This window comes from Wyeomyia smithii, chromosome 3, assembly GCF_029784165.1.
Source record: "Wyeomyia smithii strain HCP4-BCI-WySm-NY-G18 chromosome 3, ASM2978416v1, whole genome shotgun sequence".
NCBI lineage: Eukaryota > Metazoa > Arthropoda > Insecta > Diptera > Culicidae > Wyeomyia > Wyeomyia smithii.
This window is the reverse complement of record NC_073696.1, coordinates 208,586,481-208,609,043: the sequence shown is the minus strand read 5'-3', so window position 1 is coordinate 208,609,043 and position 22,563 is coordinate 208,586,481. Positions and strand designations below refer to the sequence as shown.

Genomic DNA, 22,563 nt, shown 5'->3' with positions numbered 1-22,563 from the left:
AACCAATGTACTTCGTCTATCTACTTCGCCCAATCTCCTCCTTGCAATTTCAATGGTTCATGTTACAGTACTAATCATTTGATTTCTTTGCTTCTCTCATTCTACATTTGTTTCTTCCACCCTCTGCCACACTGGTTCCGACCTTCCCCATCCCTTTCCGCAGGCACACTTTGGCTCAGCAGAAATCATACGATGAGCCGCACGACACCAACCACAACAGCATTAGCATGAGCAACAAAAACTACTACTGCCCCTCGCCATGTTACAGCCAAACTCCACCGACGCCGCAGTACCAGCAGCAACAAGAAAGTCCGCATCGGCGAGGTGGGCCAATGACACGCGCCAGAAGCAGAGAATCCCCGGCAGGCAGCCGAAAGCAACCCGAATCACCGCTGGCAGCTCCGGCTCTAGTTCAGCGGAAATCGATTACGCGAGCGGCCAACAGCCTGGAGGCCGCACCTAGCAGCAATGGGAACCATTTCCAAACGCTGGCATCCACCGGGTCCGAGTCTAACTTGGTCACGATGAGCCGACGCCAGACGTCTCTAGGTGGTATTAGTCGTAGCCAAAAATGTAGTAGTGTCATTGGTATAAATAGTAGCACAAACAACAATAATAATAACTATATTGGTCCTGTCGGTAGCAATGGGGTGGTCAACGGGGTGGGCGCAGGTGCACTGGGAGGAGGTTGCGTGTTAGGTGCGGGTGCTGCCGCCGATTTTTCGATGAGAAAATCCACCCTACTGCGAAGAATGTGGAGCAAAGAAATGCGACGGTACGACCGGTCAGGGAGCTGGTCACCACCGTTAAGGCGAACGCCGCGAAGAATTTACAGCATTGAAAGCATTATTCCTCCAGAAGGGCTAGCTGGTGACGGGAGCGGAGCCAGCAGCGAGGGTGGAAGTAGTTCTGTGACAACCTCGACTACCTCTTGTAAGGAATGTGCGAAGTTGGAAAGTCAGTACGCGAGCAACGCTAGAAGCGGAAAGTTAATCGAGGAATCTCCGAAAAGGCTTCGATTGGTGACCTCGGTGAGAAACAATAATCTGCAGAACGAATCCGACAACGGGGAGAAAGTGAGTGAAATCAGTAGCCCGGGAAGAAATTTGGTCTCCAGTGAGGGTTTAGTAGAGAACAGTGTAGATTCGAAATCGGAAATTTCAAATAACGCGCTGCTACGACGTAGAGAAGGATTGGTGAATGGCCGGAACAGGCGAAACTGCGTCTTCATGAATGGTTTACAGGATAATGCCACCGGTATAACCAACGACATTGAGCTAGACGAAGCAGATCTTTCTAGTAGTGCCTCATCATCGATAGTGTCTCAGGATTGTGCTCGACCGTCTGGTCCAGCTGGCAGCACTGGCGTTATCCTTGAAGGCAGTGAAGAGAGTGCGTTAATCGATAACGAGCAAGAAGTCGACCCCGACGAAGAAGCCAGCAGTACGAACTTAAACGTTCAGGATAACGAAAGTGATCTCAGTGAGTTTCTTAAGGAAGAAGCGTATGCCCGCAAAGATAATGCTGGTGAAACTTATCGGGAAATTGCTGCTCAGCGCGGGGGTGATATTGATACTGATGTACATCCTGGAAAACGTGCTGAGATTATTGCTAGTAGTGCGCCACCAGGAGCTAGTGCTGTGAAGGTCAGTGAAAAACTTTCGAATGGCGAACATTTCCCACTGAAAAAACAAATTGTGCGGCGTAGTAGCAACGCAAGTAGTAGTGCGGTTAGTATTTCCGGGGAAAGTACCGATAGTGAAAGTGTGAGAAATGGCACTAATGAGAAGTGTGTGCGGGAGGCAAATGAGTTGACAGCGTTGACGGGTGGTGATTATTTGAAAAAGGACGAACAATTGGATGAGTACATATCGAATTTGTTGGTTGATAATTTGAACAACCTTCTAGATACGAAAGAAGTGTTCGCTAATAGTGCTGCCGAGTGGACTGCGAGTGGTGACCTAACCAACAACAATCAGCAGGGGGAGAAAGGTCAAATGTACGATCAAGGTGACAGCAAACTTGTAAATGGCCATGAAATGAAACATAAACTGCCAGAGAAATACATCAACGGTGGGGGTGGAGTTGTTTGTAATTCACCACTCAGCAGACACTATAAAGAGAATGAAAAAGAAAATGAAGATAGTGTGAATAATAATTCCATGGAGGGAGGCGGAAAGCTTGCAATCAATTATATACGCAAGAAAAATGGGGAGAAAAAGCACAATGCTAACGGTTTCTATTTAGTACCAAAGAATGGTTCTCGGGAGTCTGATGGACCATCGGAAATTGACCTCAATGGAAAATATTACTTTCCTGCGTACGGTCTTGAAACCGACCCATCCGATCATACGGATATTGCTTCGGAACCGGAGATGCAGATTATCAGTAAAATTGGAACGGGATCAACATACCGCGGAAACGCAAACTCCAGATCTATCATAGTGTCTCGCATTTCGGCATTTCCCCGTACGGAATCGATGGAAGTTCAACCCTCAAATACTTCAGCCGAGGAAGAGTTTGATGATCTACTGGGTAATAACGGTTCCGACTCGGACACTACGAGCCTAGTCGACAGTTTAGATGAGGTGGAAATTACGCCTCGAAGACGCCATGATCGAAAAAAGAGCCTCACTCAACCTCCGGCAGCTGCAGAAAGTACAACAAAATCGGAAACCACACTCTCGGAAAAGTCACCCCGTCACGAAAAAGGAGAAGCCTTCTTCGTGCCTATTCAGGATACCGCTGTGATAATCGATGAGCATATTGTAGTTGCCGATACGATGCCGCTTCTGATCAAGGAACGGCTAAATAGTCGTCATCGAATGATGGTCTGGAAACGGGAGCAGGAGAATCAGAAACGTCATCGAAAAATGATGCGGAAGATCGAGCAAAAAAAGTTCTACGGAGAACCAGCGATCCAAGTTATAAGCACCATCGATCGAGCGCTTGGTCGCAAGGAACATATCGCTCCAGAAGACAAGAAACGTATTTTTGGCCAAACCTCCGGTTCCTATGCAGCCAGACTACCGAAGGCCAAGAAAAAAACTAATGCTCTTCGAACCGAGTTGGGTTTGTTGGAATCCTACAAGATCGATGCACGCGGAAATATGCAAATTCAAAATCCGGCTGCTGGCGGCGCAGGTTCCAGTGAAAGCACGTCAAGCGCGAAGAAAGCTACCAAAAGCCCCTGGGGTCAAGCTGCGGAGAGAAGACAAGCTCGTACATCTGTTGAGATTCCACCAGCCTCGACAAAGTCTTCCGGCCGTTCCGTCACTGCGACAACAACAGCATCATCAAAGACACCTCGCAAAACGCCTATTGAAACCAAAAGAAAACAAGTCCTAAAGGATGTTCAACACATGACACTTTACCAGCAAGCGGATTTGACCCCCGACATTGAGGGTGGCCCAAGGCGAATGTACCAGAAGACGGAGATCCAAGAGGGAGACACACATATCGAAATCCTTGAGATCGTAGAGTGTGGTGATAGCGCTCCACGCAGTAGTGTTTCTAGAAATCGACAACGGGCAAAAAGCGCTGGAAGCCGTTCTGGTCCGAAGCGATCGCGCATACCTGTGCCCATTTATCGGTGGGGACGAAACAGAAGAAGTAATAATTCAAGAGAAAACAGTCCCCTTTCCACCGCTGGCGGTACACCGAAAGTCGATCGTATGATTGCTGATTACTTGCTGGAGGCCTTGTCGAACCCAGATGACGTAGGAGTAACATTCATTCAAACTCCAGAAGAACTAAAAGAGAAGGGCAAGCGATCTCCGAGTGTTCGTAAAAACGCCCCACCCAACAGTAGTACCCCAAAACGCTCGGCCAACAGCGGAAAGTACACCCAACGTTTCGAAGTGATCCCCGAAGAACGAAGCAGCGTCTCAATTGGATCGTCTTCCGAAGAGCTTTCTGCTGGGAAAAAGAAACACTCGTCACCACGTCGCGTAAGCTTCGATGAACATCATAAAATCCTCAACGTTGACGAATTCGAACCGTCAAAGCTAGCACCGAAAGCAGTAGTATCTCCTCGGCCCTCCCCCAAGCAGTCACCCAAAAAGGCGGGTCCCACACCGGCTGCGACACTCTCGCCCAAGGCACCTGCGCTGAAAAAGAACACCACCATCAGCCGCGGAAAGGCGGCCATCCAGAGCGATGTGGTCGAAGAAAAAGGCTGGATCGGGTTCAGCACACAGCACGAGGATTTGGCCACTCCGGTTGGCGACGAAAAAGATGAAGGTATTTATTAGCGTTTGTCATTTCTGTTGATAGCGGTTTTCGTGATGCTCTATACTTTTCTCGCTACTCTGTTGTTTGTTTGGGTTGAACTAAGCCATGATAGAATCTATTTTACCTGTACTATAATATTTGCATTATGCTAAACTAACCCCTAATAACGCGTGCTTGAATTTGCTTTCAAAATGTTTAATATGCACTGCAGATTTTTTTTTAATGCATACTATCACATCTTACCTCGAGCTTCCACATTTATTAAACATGCAGAAAACATAGTTAGCCATAATTCAACACACCTATGAAACTTTGCATGCCAAAAATGTATCATTTTCATATCGGGACAGAAGCTTGAAAGAGCTGTCAACTTTTATAACGAATGTTTGCAAACAGAAGCATCAACCAGAAAAAAAACATTTTCATTCCAAACTATTTTTTGTGCTAATGTTTCAATTTCCACCAAACTCTAAACTTGAATCATTTTCAAAACTACTCAGTTGATTACAAGACAGTTCAGTAATTAACAGCAATTTAGGGCAATAATTATATGTAAAGCATAAAATGTAAAGTCGACATGGTTCACTCTTTAACTGCTCTCTCCCTACGTAGTTCTTTTGACAAGTCTGTACACAATCTGTACACAAAGAAACATATCATGGCAATTTTTACCATTTCAGATAATGGTTTTTAACCGGCTATCGGAATCTGCTCTATACAACAGTTTTACGATTACTACAGCCATTTGTAATTAACGGAATGAAAGAGTATGAGAAGGTAATATGATTTCAAGCGTTCGAAGACACAGTAAGCTGTTAGACAGGCAATTAAATCCTCGTTGTTTGTTTTAATAAAATTTAATTTATTTTAAAAAAAAGTTGCTTATAAATCCTTCAATGTGTTGCCCATCGCTATCAACTTTTTCCATCTTTTTGGTAATGCTTGAATACCGTTGCGATGAAAATGTCGTCTTTTGAGATTGTTCACTGTCTTTTGAGACTGTTCATTCAACCATTTTTCGATGTTTTCATGTGGGCAGGACTGCTGATCAGCCAGACCATGAGTCGTCAAATGGAACAATTGATAACCAGACGGCGCAATATCTAAGAATATGGCGGATGAGATAGACCTTCGCTTTTGAGCGTTTCTATGTAATATTTACCGACTTTGACAGTATGAGGCCGAGCATTGTCATGCAGTAGAATCACTTGTCAGGCCTCTGCTAGTATTGTGACCATTTTTCGGGCAGTGTTCGGCTTAATTGCAGCAATTGAAGTCGATGCCGTTCCCGAGTGACGGCTCCGTTCGGTTTCAACAGCTCATATTAATTAACACCGACCTGGTCCCACCAAATACATAGCATAAACTTTTCTGCCGAGTCGACGAAGCATGACTGGTAAGTCCCCACTACTTTCTTTTCTTCAGTTTGCTGTAATGAAGCAAATTTTACTTTTCACCCCTTACTAACACGCAGAGAATCCTTAGTAAGAATTCCCAGGATACCTTCAACTCGGTGACGGAATCGTAAAAGGGATAAAAGATAAAAAACTGATTGATTAATTCTTGAAAGCGCTAATAAATTCGTTCTGCTAGATACCATTCTTGGCCCAGTGTGCCATGTTAATTTCACTAAACAGATGCTGAAAACTAAGGTTTTTGTCGATAGGTGAAATTTTACCGAAACTTTTCGTATAATTATTGGCATGTTTATTTCAGAACTATCCTTTGACTACTCCGCCTTTTTTCAAGTTCCCATAGTCTGTCCCAGTTTCGCAACCGAAAAAAAATGAAAAATGAATCTCATCTCGTTTTGGCATCCAGCGGGACAGACTGATAGAGGTCTCACGAGCGCAACAATATAATACGTATTGTGTCGTGTTGCGGCTTGGCAGAAGAACAACCAAGTTTTTCTCATGTCGGATGGAAGCAGATATCAAGAGTGCAACTGTTGCGTGTTGCATATTGCTGATGTGCAACGGGGGGAAAATTCTGTTCGTGCTGAAATTAATTGGTGGTAGACAAGAGTATGACGTTCAAAATTCTGCTCTTATGTCAAACTATAACCGTCTTTTTAAAAGACGTTAGATCTTTTCAAATAAAGTGTTATATATTTTTCAAACCAAATTCAGCGCATTTGCAGTGGCTTCTGATCACAGTAGGATTGCTTTGTAAAGGTCGATTAATTCAACGGCAAACTTCATTCAGTTATTACATAAATGGTTGGACCGCGTACAATATCCGCACTGACATTATTGTATAACTGACGAGTTTGATGAATAATAATTTACGTAGTACCATGTCTTTGATACCACCATGTCTTGATTACCACCCTCCTGCTATTATTTTTAACTCTCGATGCACTTCAGTCGCTGCACAGAGGAGTACCTAGAAGAAAAAGCTGACCAGAATAAGAATAAAGTTTTTTGAAGTTTTTTGGTGCCGCTATATTTTTCCAGCAGCTTAAATAAAATCTTCACAAAATGCCATCACTCGATTTACGTTAAACGGTATTTACATATGCTGGGAGAACTATAAATATTGACAAATTTTCAAGCATTTTTTTAAAGATCGAGCCATTTATAGTAACAACTTGTGTCAAATGTCAAAAAAAGTCAATTGAGCAATATTTTGCAGCAAATGAGTTCTTTATGTTCAATGCTAATAAACTGGTTGACAGAAATTCCAAAATTAAAAATTATAACTACTCTTGAGAAGTTTTCGAAACTAGTGATTTTTATGTATTTTCGAGCGTTTTCAATATTAAAAAAAGTTATCAAATCTCGCGGAATCCGATCATATAATCTTCGAAAATTTGGAAGTTCAAATCATCACAAACACACCCTTGCTAATATCTCATCCGGAAACGCCCGAATTGACATTTGCGACCCGTTTGAAAAATGTTGTTTTTTGACAAATTTTGAAGTTAAGAACCAGTTCGCGAGAGGCGCAACCGCATGTTGTTTTGATGTTCTCCGATTGGGCTAAAATTTTCAGCGTTTGTTTGTCTATTCAAGGTAGGAAGTTTTGCAAAATTTCAATTTTTTTCATTGAGGTTAAGTGGGGTAAAATGGGCTCTTAAAAATGATATGTCCAAAAACTTCCAAATACTAAATAGTACAATAACTCCTGCTAGACTTGATGGATTTTCCTAAAAATTTGTGGTATTATTCTACACTAAGAGTACTTCAAAACGCATGGTCACAATATATGGCGAAGAGGTAAATTGACGAAAAAAACGCATTTTTCTTCTAAAAAATGTCAATTTTCAGGGTCATCTTACTCTTCTCAACATCGCTAGAAAAAATATCTGAATATGGCGTTTTGTAGAGCTTTAATGCCATTTTAGTGAAAATTTGGATTATCACTATACCTTTCCAGAACTACTTACTAACCGATCGGCGTGAAAAATTGTATGTAAGGGTTTTAGAGGACGGGAAGTTGAATAGGGTAGTTGGAGACTCCTCCACCTCTTGTGAGGAGGGCTCCCATACAAATAAAACACAAATTTCTGCCCAACTCAAGAACTAATCAAGCAAATGGAATCTAATTTGGCATGTGAAGGTTTTAGCTAAAACTAGCAATAACAAGACGCACAGCTCCCTGCATATGACTGTAAGCAAAGTCGAAACGCCCTCAACGCGACTAAGACACAACAACTGTGTCTGTGTATGTATTATCGGTTTGGCACGCCGACGTGCGAGAGAAAAAATATCGTTACCGACGATACTTTGTGTTGGCCGGAGAGTGCACGGAAGGCACTTGGGTAGATGCGTGTATGTTGTAGTGCCATATTTCGCGCGGAGTGAGCTGCGGTATGAAAAAAAGAGGAAGACGTTCTTTCACATACACACATCAACATTTCTCAGCCAGAGCGCGGCGCAGGCACGGTTCAAACACGGCACAGTGTGAATGCAAGAAAAGTCCCGGAGAGGACACGGACACAGCCCGGAGCAATGGGCATAGCCCTTTAATGTTTCTGGGAGTCGTTCGGGGGCGCCAGATTACTTGAAGTTCGCAAGGTATATGAGAAGATCTGACACTTGTGTATCTTGTTATCTCGTCTTTGGTTTTAGCGAGCAAGAAATAAATTCATGGTGATTCGTTACCCCTCCCGCTGTTGTAATGGAAAACTAATCAAACAAAGGGGGGTCGACCCCCTCCCTCATGTGAAAGGAAGGGCTCCCATACAAATGAAACAATTTTTTTTGTACAACTCGAGGGCTAATCAAGCTAATGGCACCAAATTTGACATGTGAAGAAAAGGACCACTTCATATCGGTATTTGTGGAACTAAAACAATGCACAGAGGCGACTTCCGGTTTCTGAAAAAACAGCCGAGAGTGACCTAATACCGCCCAATATGGGTATTTTCCTAATCGTAATGATGCACAGATACCAACAATCAACCATTTTTAATTCTAAGATGGCAACTTTCGGTGCCTGGAAACAGTCTGGAAACATTACCACACAATCATTATGGGTGTTTTTGGAATCAGACTGACGCTCAGAGGCTAGAAATCGACTCCATGCAATTTGCAACAAGCAATTTTGAAATCCAAGATGACGACTTTCTGTTACTGGAAAACAGATAAAAATTCCTGAATACTACTCAATAATAATATAACCAAAATGCGAGGACGTTTCCATTCTGATAAAACCAATCATTTCAAACGTCGTTGTCTTTCAAGTTTGAAAGTATCCAATATCCGATTCGTCGGGCATTTGCAGACTATAAACAAAATAAAAAAAAGAGCGGGACGAAGGCTCACTTAACCGGGGCTCAATCCTCCGTGGAAAATGGTTCGAATACCCAGAATCATATTTTTGTGAATTTTGTTTACATTAGCGACATTTGTTTTGAACATATTGCAACTTAAGGGGCAACTATGGCGCCATTTTGAACTTTTTAGAAATAGGAAATTTTCGACGTTTTTTCGACGCCATTTTGTTTTAAGACCAAATATCAAAATTCTAAGAGTTTGTACACATATTAGCATCTTTAAAAAAAACAGATCTTAAATCGGACAAAAACTGAGTTTAAAACGGTGATACTACGAAATTAGTTTTGGCATGCTTTTAGTATATTTCCCAAAACAAAGTAATATCGAGTATGTCTGAGCATTACTGGTAATGCGCTAATATCCAAAAGCGGTAGTCAAATTATATCTTATATTGAGTAAAAAAGTCTCAGAAATTGATTGGTTGGTGTCTAATCTACTTAAAGTGTTAGCAACATGTCGATTTCGTCCCAATTCCCCTACAATACTAAAATAGGTTTATCTCGACGGTTAATTACCTTTTTTGAAGTCTGTTTAATATAATATCAAGAGTGTAAGCGATACTGAAAGATACAATAACAATTGGTCTTTACATAATCCTTTACTTTTTCGGGGAGGGAGTCGCATTCAATTTTATCGAAGACGCGATGATTCTGTCTCATTGCTGAAGCGATATTTCTATGTTTTGAACGGCCCTGGCCAAAAATGCAGCCCCCTTCCCGCAAAAGGGGGAGGATCATGCAAAGACAAATTGTTATTGTATCTTTGAGTATCGCTTACACTCTTGATATTACACGGTGACAAAAAAGTCCGGTCACACTTTTTTGGGTCGCCTGTAGCCTACACGTTGCATCTCTCTGGTGCCATCTAAATGTCAAATGAAAGGGTTAATTTTGCTGCCCAATGTGGCAGAGTTTCGTTTCTGTGCAGTTTGTTTACATTGAGTTGTGAGCCATGGCAGAGTTAAGAGCAGCTGTTATCGCTGAATATGTGAAAGGGTACAAACCCGGACACATATTCAAACACCTAAAACCGCTCGGAATCAACCGGAAGCTCGTGTACCGGACCATAAATCGGTAACTAGAGACCGGAGCACCGAGGACAAGGCACGATCTGGACGACCAAGGTCTGTGAGAACTCCAAGGCTGAAAAAGATTATACGAGACCGGATTCGCCGGAATCCCGCCCAATCTGCACGGAAGCATATATAATAGTACAATAACTCCTGCTAGACTTGATGGATTTTCCTAAAAATTTGTGGTATTATTCTACACTAAGAGTACTTCAAAACGCATGGTCACAATATATGGCGAAGAGGTAAATTGACGAAAAAAACGCATTTTTCTTCTAAAAAATGTCAATTTTCAGGGTCATCTTACTCTTCTCAACATCGCTAGAAAAAATATCTGAATATGGCGTTTTGTAGAGCTTTAATGCCATTTTATTGAAAATTTGGATTATCACTATACCTTTCCAGAACTACTTACTAACCGATCGGCGTGAAAAATTGTATGTAAGGGTTTTAGGGGACGGGAAGTTGAATAGGGTAGTTGGAGACTCCTCCACCTCTTGTGAGGAGGGCTCCCATACAAATAAAACACAAATTTCTGCCCAACTCAAGAACTAATCAAGCAAATGGAATCTAATTTGGCATGTGAAGGTTTTAGCTAAAACTAGCAATAACAAGACGCACAGCTCCCTGCATATGACTGTAAGCAAGGTCGAAACGCCCTCAACGCGACTAAGACACATCAACTGTGTCTGTGTATGTATTATCGGTTTGGCACGCCGACGTGCGAGAGAAAAAATATCGTTACCGACGATACTTTGTGTTGGCCGGAGAGTGCACGGAAGGCACTTGGGTAGATGCGTGTATGTTGTAGTGCCATATTTCGCGCGGAGTGAGCTGCGGTATGAAAAAAAGAGGAAGACGTTCTTTCACATACACACATCAACATTTCTCAGCCAGAGCGCGGCGCAGGCACGGTTCAAACACGGCACAGTGTGAATGCAAGAAAAGTCCCGGAGAGGACACGGACACAGCCCGGAGCAATGGGAATAGCCCTTTAATGTTTCTGGGAGTCGTTCTGGGGCGCCAGATTACTTGAAGTTCGCAAGGTATATGAGAAGATCTGACACTTGTGTATCTTGTTATCTCGTCTTTGGTTTTAGCGAGCAAGAAATAAATTCATGGTGATTCGTTACCCCTCCCGCTGTTGTAATGGAAAACTAATCAAACAAAGGGGGGTCGACCCCCTCCCTCATGTGAAAGGAAGGGCTCCCATACAAATGAAACAAATTTTTTTGTACAACTCGAGGGCTAATCAAGCTAATGGCACCAAATTTGACATGTGAAGAAAAGGACCACTTCATATCGGTATTTGTGGAACTAAAACAATGCACAGAGGCGACTTCCGGTTTCTGAAAAAACAGCCGAGAGTGACCTAATACCGCCCAATATGGGTATTTTCCTAATCGTAATGATGCACAGATACCAACAATCAACCATTTTTAATTCTAAGATGGCAACTTTCGGTGTCTGGAAACAGTCTGGAAACATTACCACACAATCATTATGGGTGTTTTTGGAATCAGACTGACGCTCAGAGGCTAGAAATCGACTCCATGCAATTTGCAACAAGCAATTTTGAAATCCAAGATGACGACTTTCTGTTACTGGAAAACAGATAAAAATTCCTGAATACTACTCAATAATAATATAACCAAAATGCGAGGACGTTTCCATTCTGATAAAACCAATCATTTCAAACGTCGTTGTCTTTCAAGTTTGAAAGTATCCAATATCCGATTCGTCGGGCATTTGCAGACTATAAACAAAATAAAAAAAAGAGCGGGACGAAGGCTCACTTAACCGGGGCTCAATCCTCCGTGGAAAATGGTTCGAATACCCAGAATCATATTTTTGTGAACTTTGTTTACATTAGCGACATTTGTTTTGAGCATATTGCAACTTAAGGGGCAACTATGGCGCCATTTTGAACTTTTTAGAAATAGGAAATTTTCGACGTTTTTTCGACGCCATTTTGTTTTAAGACCAAATATCAAAATTCTAAGAGTTTGTACACATATTAGCATCTTTAAAAAAAACAGATCTTAAATCGGACAAAAACTGAGTTTAAAACGGTGATACTACGAAATTAGTTTTGGCATGCTTTTAGTATATTTCCCAAAACAAAGTAATATCGAGTATGTCTGAGCATTACTGGTAATGCGCTAATATCCAAAAGCGGTAGTCAAATTATATCTTATATTGAGTAAAAAAGTCTCAGAAATTGATTGGTTGGTGTCTAATCTACTTAAAGTGTTAGCAACATGTCGATTTCGTCCCAATTCCCCTACAATACTAAAATAGGTTTATCTCGACGGTTAATTACCTTTTTTGAAGTCTGTTTAATATAATATCAAGAGTGTAAGCGATACTGAAAGATACAATAACAATTGGTCTTTACATAATCCTTTACTTTTTCGGGGAGGGAGTCGCATTCAATTTTATCGAAGACGCGATGATTCTGTCTCATTGCTGAAGCGATATTTCTATGTTTTGAACGGCCCTGGCCAAAAATGCAGCCCCCTTCCCGCAAAAGGGGGAGGATCATGCAAAAACAAATTGTTATTGTATCTTTGGGTATCGCTTACACTCTTGATATTACACGGTGACAAAAAAGTCCGGTCACACTTTTTTGGGTCGCCTGTAGCCTACACGTTGCATCTCTCTGGTGCCATCTAAATGTCAAATGAAAGGGTTAATTTTGCTGCCCAATGTGGCAGAGTTTCGTTTCTGTGCAGTTTGTTTACATTGAGTTGTGAGCCATGGCAGAGTTAAGAGCAGCTGTTATCGCTGAATATGTGAAAGGGTACAAACCCGGACACATATTCGAACACCTAAAACCGCTCGGAATCAACCGGAAGTTCGTGTACCGGACCATAAATCGGTAACTAGAGACCGGAGCACCGAGGACAAGGCACGATCTGGACGACCAAGGTCTGTGAGAACTCCAAGGCTGAAAAAGATTATACGAGACCGGATTCGCCGGAATCCCGCCCAATCTGCACGGAAGCTGGCCAGGAACCTTAAAATGAACCGAGAATCAATCCGCCTGCTTCTGTGCAAGGATTTAAAACTTACACCGTACAAAAAACAGGTGGTTCATGGGGTTACCAAAGCTACAAAGGACAAGAGGTACCAACGGTCGCGGGAGTTGCTCGGTTGGCGCGCAGATGACGAGATTGATTTTTCGGACGAGAAGCTGTTCGTTTTGGAGCAAACAGTCAATCGCCAAAATGATCGAGTTTGGAGTTTCCCGGTTCCAAAATAAGACATCAGTGATGGTTTGGGGAGCCATTTGCAAGAGAGGTAAACTGTCTCTTATTTTTATCGATAGAAGGGTCAAAATCAACGCAGCGTACTACCTGGACACGGTTTTGAATAAAAATGTTCTGCCTCAAGCTGAACTATTGTTTGAAGACGATTACTACTGCTTCCAGCAAGATGGCGCCCCATCCCACACCGCAAAGGTTGTTCAGGCGTGGTGTGAGGAAAACTTGACCGAGTTCATTTCAAAGAATGAATGGCCTCCGTCGTCTCCGGATCTGAATCCACTGGATTATTTCGTGTGTTGATACATGATGACGAAGCTGAACGACTATAAAATAACAAATTTGAAGCAATTCAAGCGAGTTATCACGAAAATCTGGGACGAGATGCCGATGGAGTACGTGCGCGCCGCTTGCGACGACTTTCCGAGACGTCTGAATGATGATGATGATGATGATGGTCCCGCCACATACCCCTACAAAGGTTTGAGCTGGACGATTTTTCTATAGATAATAATGTAGTCACATTTTAATCAGTTATACAAAAAAAACGAACTGATATTTCCTTCAGATATAAACTTCTCCAAAAACTGTATACTTGATTCATAGAGCACACAAAACTAGCACAGGGTTTTCATGACCTTCAGCCAGACTAACCACAACTACTTCATGATTTTCTCTAAACATTCAAATACAAATTTTAACTTTATTGCTAAAAGAAATCATTTATATCTGAAACCCGCGCGCGAGGCTCAAGCTTTTGTAGTCTCTTTCTATTATTTTTTAAAGCTACAACAACATAAATGGAAAAAAATCCATCATCATCACCGTGACGAACACAGTAGTTTTGTTGTTATAAATTTTGATAAGTCCAAGTTAATATAAACATATGAATAAAATTTTACAACACAATAAGATCCGTTCGTATAAAACTTCGTCATTTACAAGCTTCAATAAAACAATCAATATATGAATAGAAACCAAAACAAATTGTTCATCTAGAATAAATCCGTTTGTTTGTGTCGTCATTCAAAATCCGTTTGTTCGAACTTCGTCAGGTAAATTTTACATCATTTTGAAAAACTTAGTGTCGTTCTATACAATAGAAACTTTCACGTGTAAATACATTGTCGGATCGAATTGAAAAAATTTATACCTTTATAAAACAATGAATTTTGTGGAGCTCTCGTCAGAAAAAAAAGTGTTCTTATTTCATCCGCGTTTCTAGTGTTATATCTCTTCCTCTTTCAATTCGATCACTCAAATATTGAGGTAGCAAACCATTAATTATTTTAAAAATGAACACCATAGACAAATAAACAATTCGTTGCTTCACGGATAGCCATTGCAAAGCGACCAACATTAAAACAGAGGAAGTTAATCTATCACAATTTAAAATCAAACGCATTATTCTATTCTGCAAACGCTGTAACCTCAATAGTTGTGTGTTATTGGCTAAGTATAAAAAAGTAGGGCAAAAATCCAAATGTGGAGAGATGATTGACTTGTATAGCTGTATTTTACTACTAATCGTTAATTCGGTTTTTAGACGGCATAGAATTCCATACTTTTTGGCAGATTTCTTGATGACATTGTCAATGTGAGCGTTGAACTTTAGGTTGTCATTACGCCAAGATATTTAATCTCCCGAACGCGATCAATTGCCTCTCATCTATCAAAACAGAGACATCGTCATTTACAACGGTGCGCGAGAAAATCATAAATTTAGTTTCATCAATATTCAATTTCAATTGCTTATACTTCAACCATCTGCTTAGAGAACGTAAATCTTCGTTCAAGTATGAAACGGTTTCTTCTACATTCTTAGCTGCAATGAATAATACGGTGTCATCGGCAAAAAGATTAATATCACAGAAACGTAAAACTCGTCGCATGTCATTTATATACATAATAAACAAAAGAGGACCTAATACACTTTCCTGTGGAACTCCAAGATCATTCTCCACGGGACTAGAAACAGAATCATTAAAAACAGTCCGTTGAGTTCTGTCAGACAAGTAGCTTTCAAACCATCTGAATGCAGTACTCAAAATTCCAAAGCGCTTGATTGTGTTAAACAATAAGGGCCTAGAAATTGTCTTAAAAGCGCGTTTTAGATCCAAAAAAACAGCAAATATTGTGTCTCTGTTTTCTAAGTTATCTTTCCATTTTGCTAGTACTAAGTTCAACGCGGTTTCACACGAGTGGCCTTCCCGGTAGCCAGATTGTTCCGGAATTAACAACGAGTTACTATTTAAATATTCTAGAAGCTGGCCTTTAACAACTAGTTCTAATATCTTTTCTAATGTGTGTAACATGTTGATGGGACGAAACTCTTCGGCTTTAATCGTTCCAGCAACCTTTTGAATCGGAACAACCAACGATTCTTTCCACACCAAAGGCACGTGCCCTGTTTGCAACGATTCATTAATGAGGTCCAGCAAAGTGTGAAGCTGGTTCGATCAGAGAAAGGTGGTGTAATTCCGAGATATCGTCTGTGAAGTATCTTTATGAGTTACTGAATAAAGCTATGAAAACCAGATTCAGATTTTCTTTTTATTCTTTGAAGTATTGAGATTTTCCTGTGTGACCGGACTTTTTTATCACCCTGTACATGAAACAGATTTCAAATAAGTTAATCTAACGTCGAGAAAAACATATTTTAGTACTGTAGGGGAGTCGGGGCAAAATTGATATGTTGCTGACATTTTACGTAGATCAGATACCAACCAATCGATTCCTGAGACTTTTTTACTCAGTATAAGACATAGTTTGACTACCACTTTTAGATATAAGCGCATTACCATTAATGCTCAGACATACTCGATATTATTTTGCTCAGTGAAAACCGTGCTAAAGCCATGCCAAAACCGTTTTCGTAGAATCACCGTTCTAAGCTCAGTTTTTGTCCGATTTGAGATCTGTTTTTTTAAAGATGGCTAATAAGATGCCTATGTGGACAAACTTTTGATATTTGGTCTCAAAACAAAATGGCGTCGAAAAAACATCGAAAATTTACGATTTCTAAAAATTCAAAATGGCGCCATTGTTGCCTCTTAAGTTAAAATATGTTCAAACTCGAGGAAATTTGGTTTTGCATCAAATTACACAAAAAAATATATCTATATTGAAACCAAGGCGGAAGAAAGTCAATTTTTATTGCACTGTGTAATTTAATGCCGTTATTCAATTGATTACAAAACATTACAAACATCGGTATACAGTTTAGATATTTATTCAATTTCTTGATTCACATACAAAAATCTGTCATTTGTATGGTTTATAACAATTTTTCTATAAACATGTCATTAAAGTCATAATTTCGAAAAACTTTTCAAAGCAACCGTAAAACCATTAAAAGAGCAAAAATGCTTTTGCACTAGTTGTAAAAACGCAACCAGAGATTTGCCGGAACTTAAAAATAGCTCTGAGTATTTCCAACGACCTCATGACGGACGTTGATTTAACAAGCACAAAGAAACGTCGTTCCGTGGTGATAAGGACCGGGGACTGGTTGAGTTTTAGTGGGTCCGGAGTGAGCCGAGTAGATGCCTTGGGAGGGCGCAACTGTCGCAACAGCATTTACCATAAAGACATCCACACTACCTGAATTCTCTTCTCAGGTGTCTGTGTGTAGGAATTCCCCCGCCACCTTAAAAGAAATACTGTAATAAAACTTTCATAAGTTATAAGTAGTAATAATAATAATAATAGTAATTTCATAAGTAACTTCAGGCTACTCTGCCTTTGTACCCAGTTTTTGTACTATAAACCCAGTTTTTTAGTCAATATCAATTTGCTGGATTTTATGGAATATCAACTTAAAAAAAATTAAACTATCAAATTCTCACCCTCGTATTTCTTAAATCGTAACAATCCCGAAGCAAATTGCCTAATTTGCATCAACAAATTCTGCAACTGTACGACTTACGGGAGCTCATCAACGGACGTTTCAAATGTAAAAACTAGGTTTTAACTGGAGCACCGTTTGCCACTCGGTCTCATAATTTATCCAATCGTAATTGGGGTCAAACTTCTAACTACGTCGCAGCCGGCACGCGGTGTGGTGGCAGAATAAAACTCTCATATTATTTTTTCACAAGCGTACCGGCGCACAGTGCGTTGAATGTATGTGAAAGTGAGACAAAAATCAAAACAGCCATTCTAGTATTTTTTTCAATTGGTGTGACACGAAAAATGTTTAGTACCGATGAGAGCTACTATTTGCATAATTGATGAATGTCATATACGTAATCGCAAATATGTCTCAAACGCCATTTTTTGACGTTGACTAACGTCTATATCGAAGTTAGGCCCCTGAATTTGAAAATCTAGTAATTCAACCAGGGAAAACCAGAGAAAAGTGGTCAGGTTTTGAGCGCTTATTTTGCAGTCATCTATAATCAGGTTTTCGAGGTTTTGGCATCAATCGATCAGAAATTCTTTTACGGTTAAATTTATGTAACAAAAACAAACTATTGTTTGAGATACACTATTGAAAAATTGGTAATTAATATCGATTGTCTAAATCATACCGCGCAGCCAATCACTACCTCTCTTCCCAAGCACAGTCGACACTAACGGATACAATCGATCTGACTTTGTTGTTATTGTTGTTGTCACTTTCTGTTTCCGATGTTTATGCTGCTGCTAGCGGAAAAAAACCTTGCAAATATGCATCTTTTTGTTGGTGTTAATTTTACGACAGCGGCCGGCGCCCCATCATTCTGATTCCAAAACCGCACCAGTGACATGCGGACGCTAGGTGATAGCAGCTGAAAGGAGGAAATACAAAATAGTACCGGTCATCTCGTGCCGGTTTCACCCGTGATGCTGGTGGCTTTAGTAGTAAATGGCTACTGCAAAACACTTAAATGGCTGGAATTCTGGACGGACTAACCAGGAAACTATAATCGGCAACTGGCACCTTTTGGTGCCTCGAAATTTTGGTACAGAAGCGGCTAATTGAATTTTCTGTTTTACCAAATGCTGCTGCTAGCGGAAAAAACCTTGCAAAAATGCATGTTTGTGTTGGTGTTAATATTATGACAGCGGCCGGCGCAGCTTTCAAGAAACATTTGTCTCTACCATTCCATCATCTATGTAGCCCCGCCTTCTTTCTAATTATCTGACGAAGCCTTGGTATAAAACGTATCGTTCGAACATTTCACCCCATCAGTTTCACTACTAAACCGTACCGGATACATACGGACGCTCGGTGTTAGCAGCTAAAAGGAGGAAAAACAAAATAGTACCGGTCATCTCGTGCCGGTTTGACCCGTGATGCTGGTGGCTACTGCAAAGTACTAAAATGGCTGGAATTCTGGACGGAAACCAGTAAACAAGAAATCGGCAACTGGAACCTTTTGGTGCCTCGCAGTTTTATAATAGAAGCGGTTAGTTGAATTTTATGTTTCACAATTGCTGTTGCTAGCGGAAAAAAACCTTGCAAAAATGCATGTTTATGTTGATGTTAATTTCACGACAGCGCTAGGTGTTAGCAGCTGAAAGGAGGAAAGACAAAATAGTACCGGTCATCTCGTGCCGGTTTCACCCGTTAAGCTGGTGGCTTTTAGTAGATTAACCAGAAAACAACAATGTAATCGGCAACTGGCACCTTTTGGTGCCTCTAAATTTTGTTACAGAAGCGGCAAATTGAATTTTCTGTTTTACCAAATGCTGCTGCTAGCGGAAAAAACCTTGCAAAAATGCATGTTTGTGTTGGTGTTAATATTATGACAGCGGCCGGCGCAGCTTTCAAGAAACATTTGTCTACCATTCCATCATCTATGTAGCCCCTCCCTCTTTCTAATTATCTGACGAAGCCTTGGTATAAAACGTATCGTTCGAACATTTCACCCATCAGTTTTATTATTAAACCGTATCGGATACATACGGACGCTCGGTGTTAGCAGCTAGAAGGAGGAAAAACAAAATAGTACCGGTCATCTCGTGCCGGTTTGACCGTGATGCTGGTGGCTACTGCAAAATACTAAAATGGCTGGAATTCTGGACGGAAACCAGTAAACAAGAAATCGGCAACTGGCACCTTTTGGTGCCTCGCAGTTTTATAATAGAAGCGGTTAGTTGAATTTTATGTTTTACAATTGCTGTTGCTAGCGGAAAAAACCTTGCAAAAATGCATGTTTATGTTGATGTTAATTTCACGACAGCGCTAGGTGTTAGCAGCTGAAAGGAGGAAAGACAAAATAGTACCGGTCATCTCGTGCCGGTTTCACCCGTTATGCTGGTGGCTTTTAGTAGATTAACCAGAAAACAACAACGTAATCGGCATTAAGAGGCACCAAATCTAAATTTTGTTACACAAACGGCAAATTGAATTTTCTGTTTTACCAAATGCTGCTGCTAGCGGAAAAAACCTTGCAAAAATGCATGTTTGTGTTGGTGTAAATATTATGACAGCGGCCGGCGCAGCTTTCAAGAAACATTTGTTCTCTACCATTCCATCATCTATGTAGCCCCTCCCTCTTTCTAATTATCTGACGAAGCCTTGGTATAAAACGTATCGTTCGAACATTTCACCCCATCAGTTTCATTATTGAACCGTACCGGGTACATACGGACGCTCGGTGTTAGCAGCTAGAAGGAGGAAAAACAAAATAGTACCGGTCATCTCGTGCCGGTTTGACCCGTGATGCTGGTGGCTACTGCAAAATACTAAAATGGCTGGAATTCTGGACGGAAACCAGTAAACAAGAAATCGGCAACTGGCACCTTTTGGTGCCTCGCAGTTTTATAATAGAAGCGGTTAGTTGAATTTTATGTTTTACAATTGCTGTTGCTAGCGGAAAAAACCTTGCAAAAATGCATGTTTATGTTGATGTTAATTTCACGACAGCGCTAGGTGTTAGCAGCTGAAAGGAGGAAAGACAAAATAGTACCGGTCATCTCGTGCCGGTTTCACCCGTTATGCTGGTGGCTTTTAGTAGATTAACCAGAAAACAACAACGTAATCGGCATTAAGAGGCACCAAATCTAAATTTTGTTACAGAAACGGCAAATTGAATTTTCTGTTTTACCAAATGCTGCTGCTAGCGGAAAAAACCTTGCAAAAATGCATGTTTGTGTTGGTGTAAATATTATGACAGCGGCCGGCGCAGCTTTCAAGAAACATTTGTTCTCTACCATTCCATCATCTATGTAGCCCCTCCCTCTTTCTAATTATCTGACGAAGCCTTGGTATAAAACGTATCGTTCGAACATTTCACCCCATCAGTTTCATTATTGAACCGTACCGGGTACATACGGACGCTCGGTGTTAGCAGCTAGAAGGAGGAAAAACAAAATAGTACCGGTCATCTCGTGCCGGTTTGACCCGTGATGCTGGTGGCTACTGCAAAATACTAAAATGGCTGGAATTCTGGACGGAAACCAGTAAACAAGAAATCGGCAACTGGCACCTTTTGGTGCCTCGCAGTTTTATAATAGAAGCGGTTAGTTGAATTTTATGTTTTACAATTGCTGTTGCTAGCGGAAAAAAACCTTGCAAAAATGCATGTTTATGTTGATGTTAATTTCACGACAGCGCTAGGTGTTAGCAGCTGAAAGGAGGAAAGACAAAATAGTACCGGTCATCTCGTGCCGGTTTCACCCGTTATGCTGGTGGCTGTTAGTAATAAATAGCTACTGCAAAATACTAAAATGGCTGGAATTCTGGACGAGAATAATCGGAAACTGGTACCTTTTGGAGCCTCGAAATTTTGTTACAGAAGTTTTGTAAAAGAAGCATTGCAATTCCCTCTACTATTTGCTTCAATGGAATATTTTTTTTTTTTAAGAATACGGTAGTCAACGTCATGCGGTCGTGTCTTGAATACCACCCTCCTACTTTTTGTATAGAAGCATAAAATGATAATTTTCCAAGAATATTATCCATTTAGAGGTAAAAAGCTTGAAAAGCATATTCAAATAATTTCTAGGCGATGAGAAAGTGACCTATACGCCATAACAACTAGTTATTATTATTATTTTTATTTAATTTCCTTTTCATTATGTTTACTTACGATTTACTGTTGCAAAACATTTAGACATCATTGCTCCAGGAATCTTTTATGCGTTTTACACATAAACTACGTGTTATACATAAAAATAAGGGACAGATGTACGATAAATTGCTCACTCTTGGTTCCAAAGGTATCATTCGAAAACGAGAATTCCGGTTGAAAGAGCAAACTTGAGCAATGGCAATCACTTCTAAAGTTTGAAGGATATTTCCAGTAAGTGAAAAAAGTGAAATTCAGAGAGGTACTTTGGGGTACTTTTTTTGACAATCGATTTTAAATCGAAAGTATCTTTTTTTCTAAACATGAAGAAGCATGACCAAGCGGCCTTTAACTTCCAAATGCGCTATGTTATGTCTCAATAGTAACATTTGAAATGTAGTAGTTACATACCTCTACCGTTGCCATTTTGGCTTTAACTTGATAAGATATAGAGTATATTGAAAAATTAACTTGAAAACTAAGATTTTTTTTTAAATAACGTGTCACTTGAGTAGTTGAAACCACTGCACAGTAGATGCGTTTCATAATCGTATGGGTGAACTTGCGAGGTTAATAATATCATTACAGTATGTCTCAAACATGTATAAAACATATCAGCATATAGAATTGGTTCAATAAGGAATCCACTTTTTTGATTTTTGTCTATAGAACGTTGCACTGTGCGGCGCGGCAACCGGCGGGGTCAACTGGAAAACCACAAATTTTCATTAAAACTTGTGGCTTTCCCTTGCCTGGCAATGCATGGCGTGTTTGTGACAACAAAGCGCCCACTCGGTGTTTGCGAACCTGAATAGAATCCAGGTCAACAAGGATGCTAGTAGAAAGCTTACGTGTTTTACATTCTCACTAATCGCAGTTATTTTGACTGTCTTGTTCTGTGTGGGTTGCTGTTTCTTTTTGAGCATATAGAATTCAATCGCGGGCTTAGAATGGAAAAAAATCCGGCTGAGGGTTGATTTCGCTTTCTGCATGTTTAAGAAATCTGATGCATAATTTAGTCATTTAAATTTTAAGGTTATGTGTTTCACTGTTGTTTTATTTTATTTTTATTGTTTTATTTTTACAGGTTTAACACTGTCTCGTGTTTTGCACTATGCCGGTGCACTTCTGTTTCGTTTTCTACTTTCAGTATTATCAATTTTTTAATATCAAAATTGGAATTTACTGTCGTTAATAATCGCACCCGTTGTAAC

At 40.5% G+C, this 22,563-nt stretch overlaps 1 protein-coding gene across 15 annotated transcripts in view; it reads left to right on the top strand.

Annotated features, from left to right (window-relative positions):
- The window catches only part of LOC129731420 (uncharacterized), a 195,682-nt gene that overhangs the window by 154,178 nt on the left and 18,941 nt on the right, over positions 1-22,563 (top strand). For all 15 annotated transcript variants that reach the window (XR_008729018.1, XR_008729016.1, XR_008729017.1 and 12 more), the window contains one exon: positions 164-4,242. Coding sequence is in view for 10 of the 15 variants with exons in the window: in XM_055691400.1 (XP_055547375.1) it covers positions 164-4,242 (4,079 nt within the window). In the remaining 5 variants the exon portion in view is untranslated. The remainder of the gene's footprint in view (positions 1-163; positions 4,243-22,563) is intronic.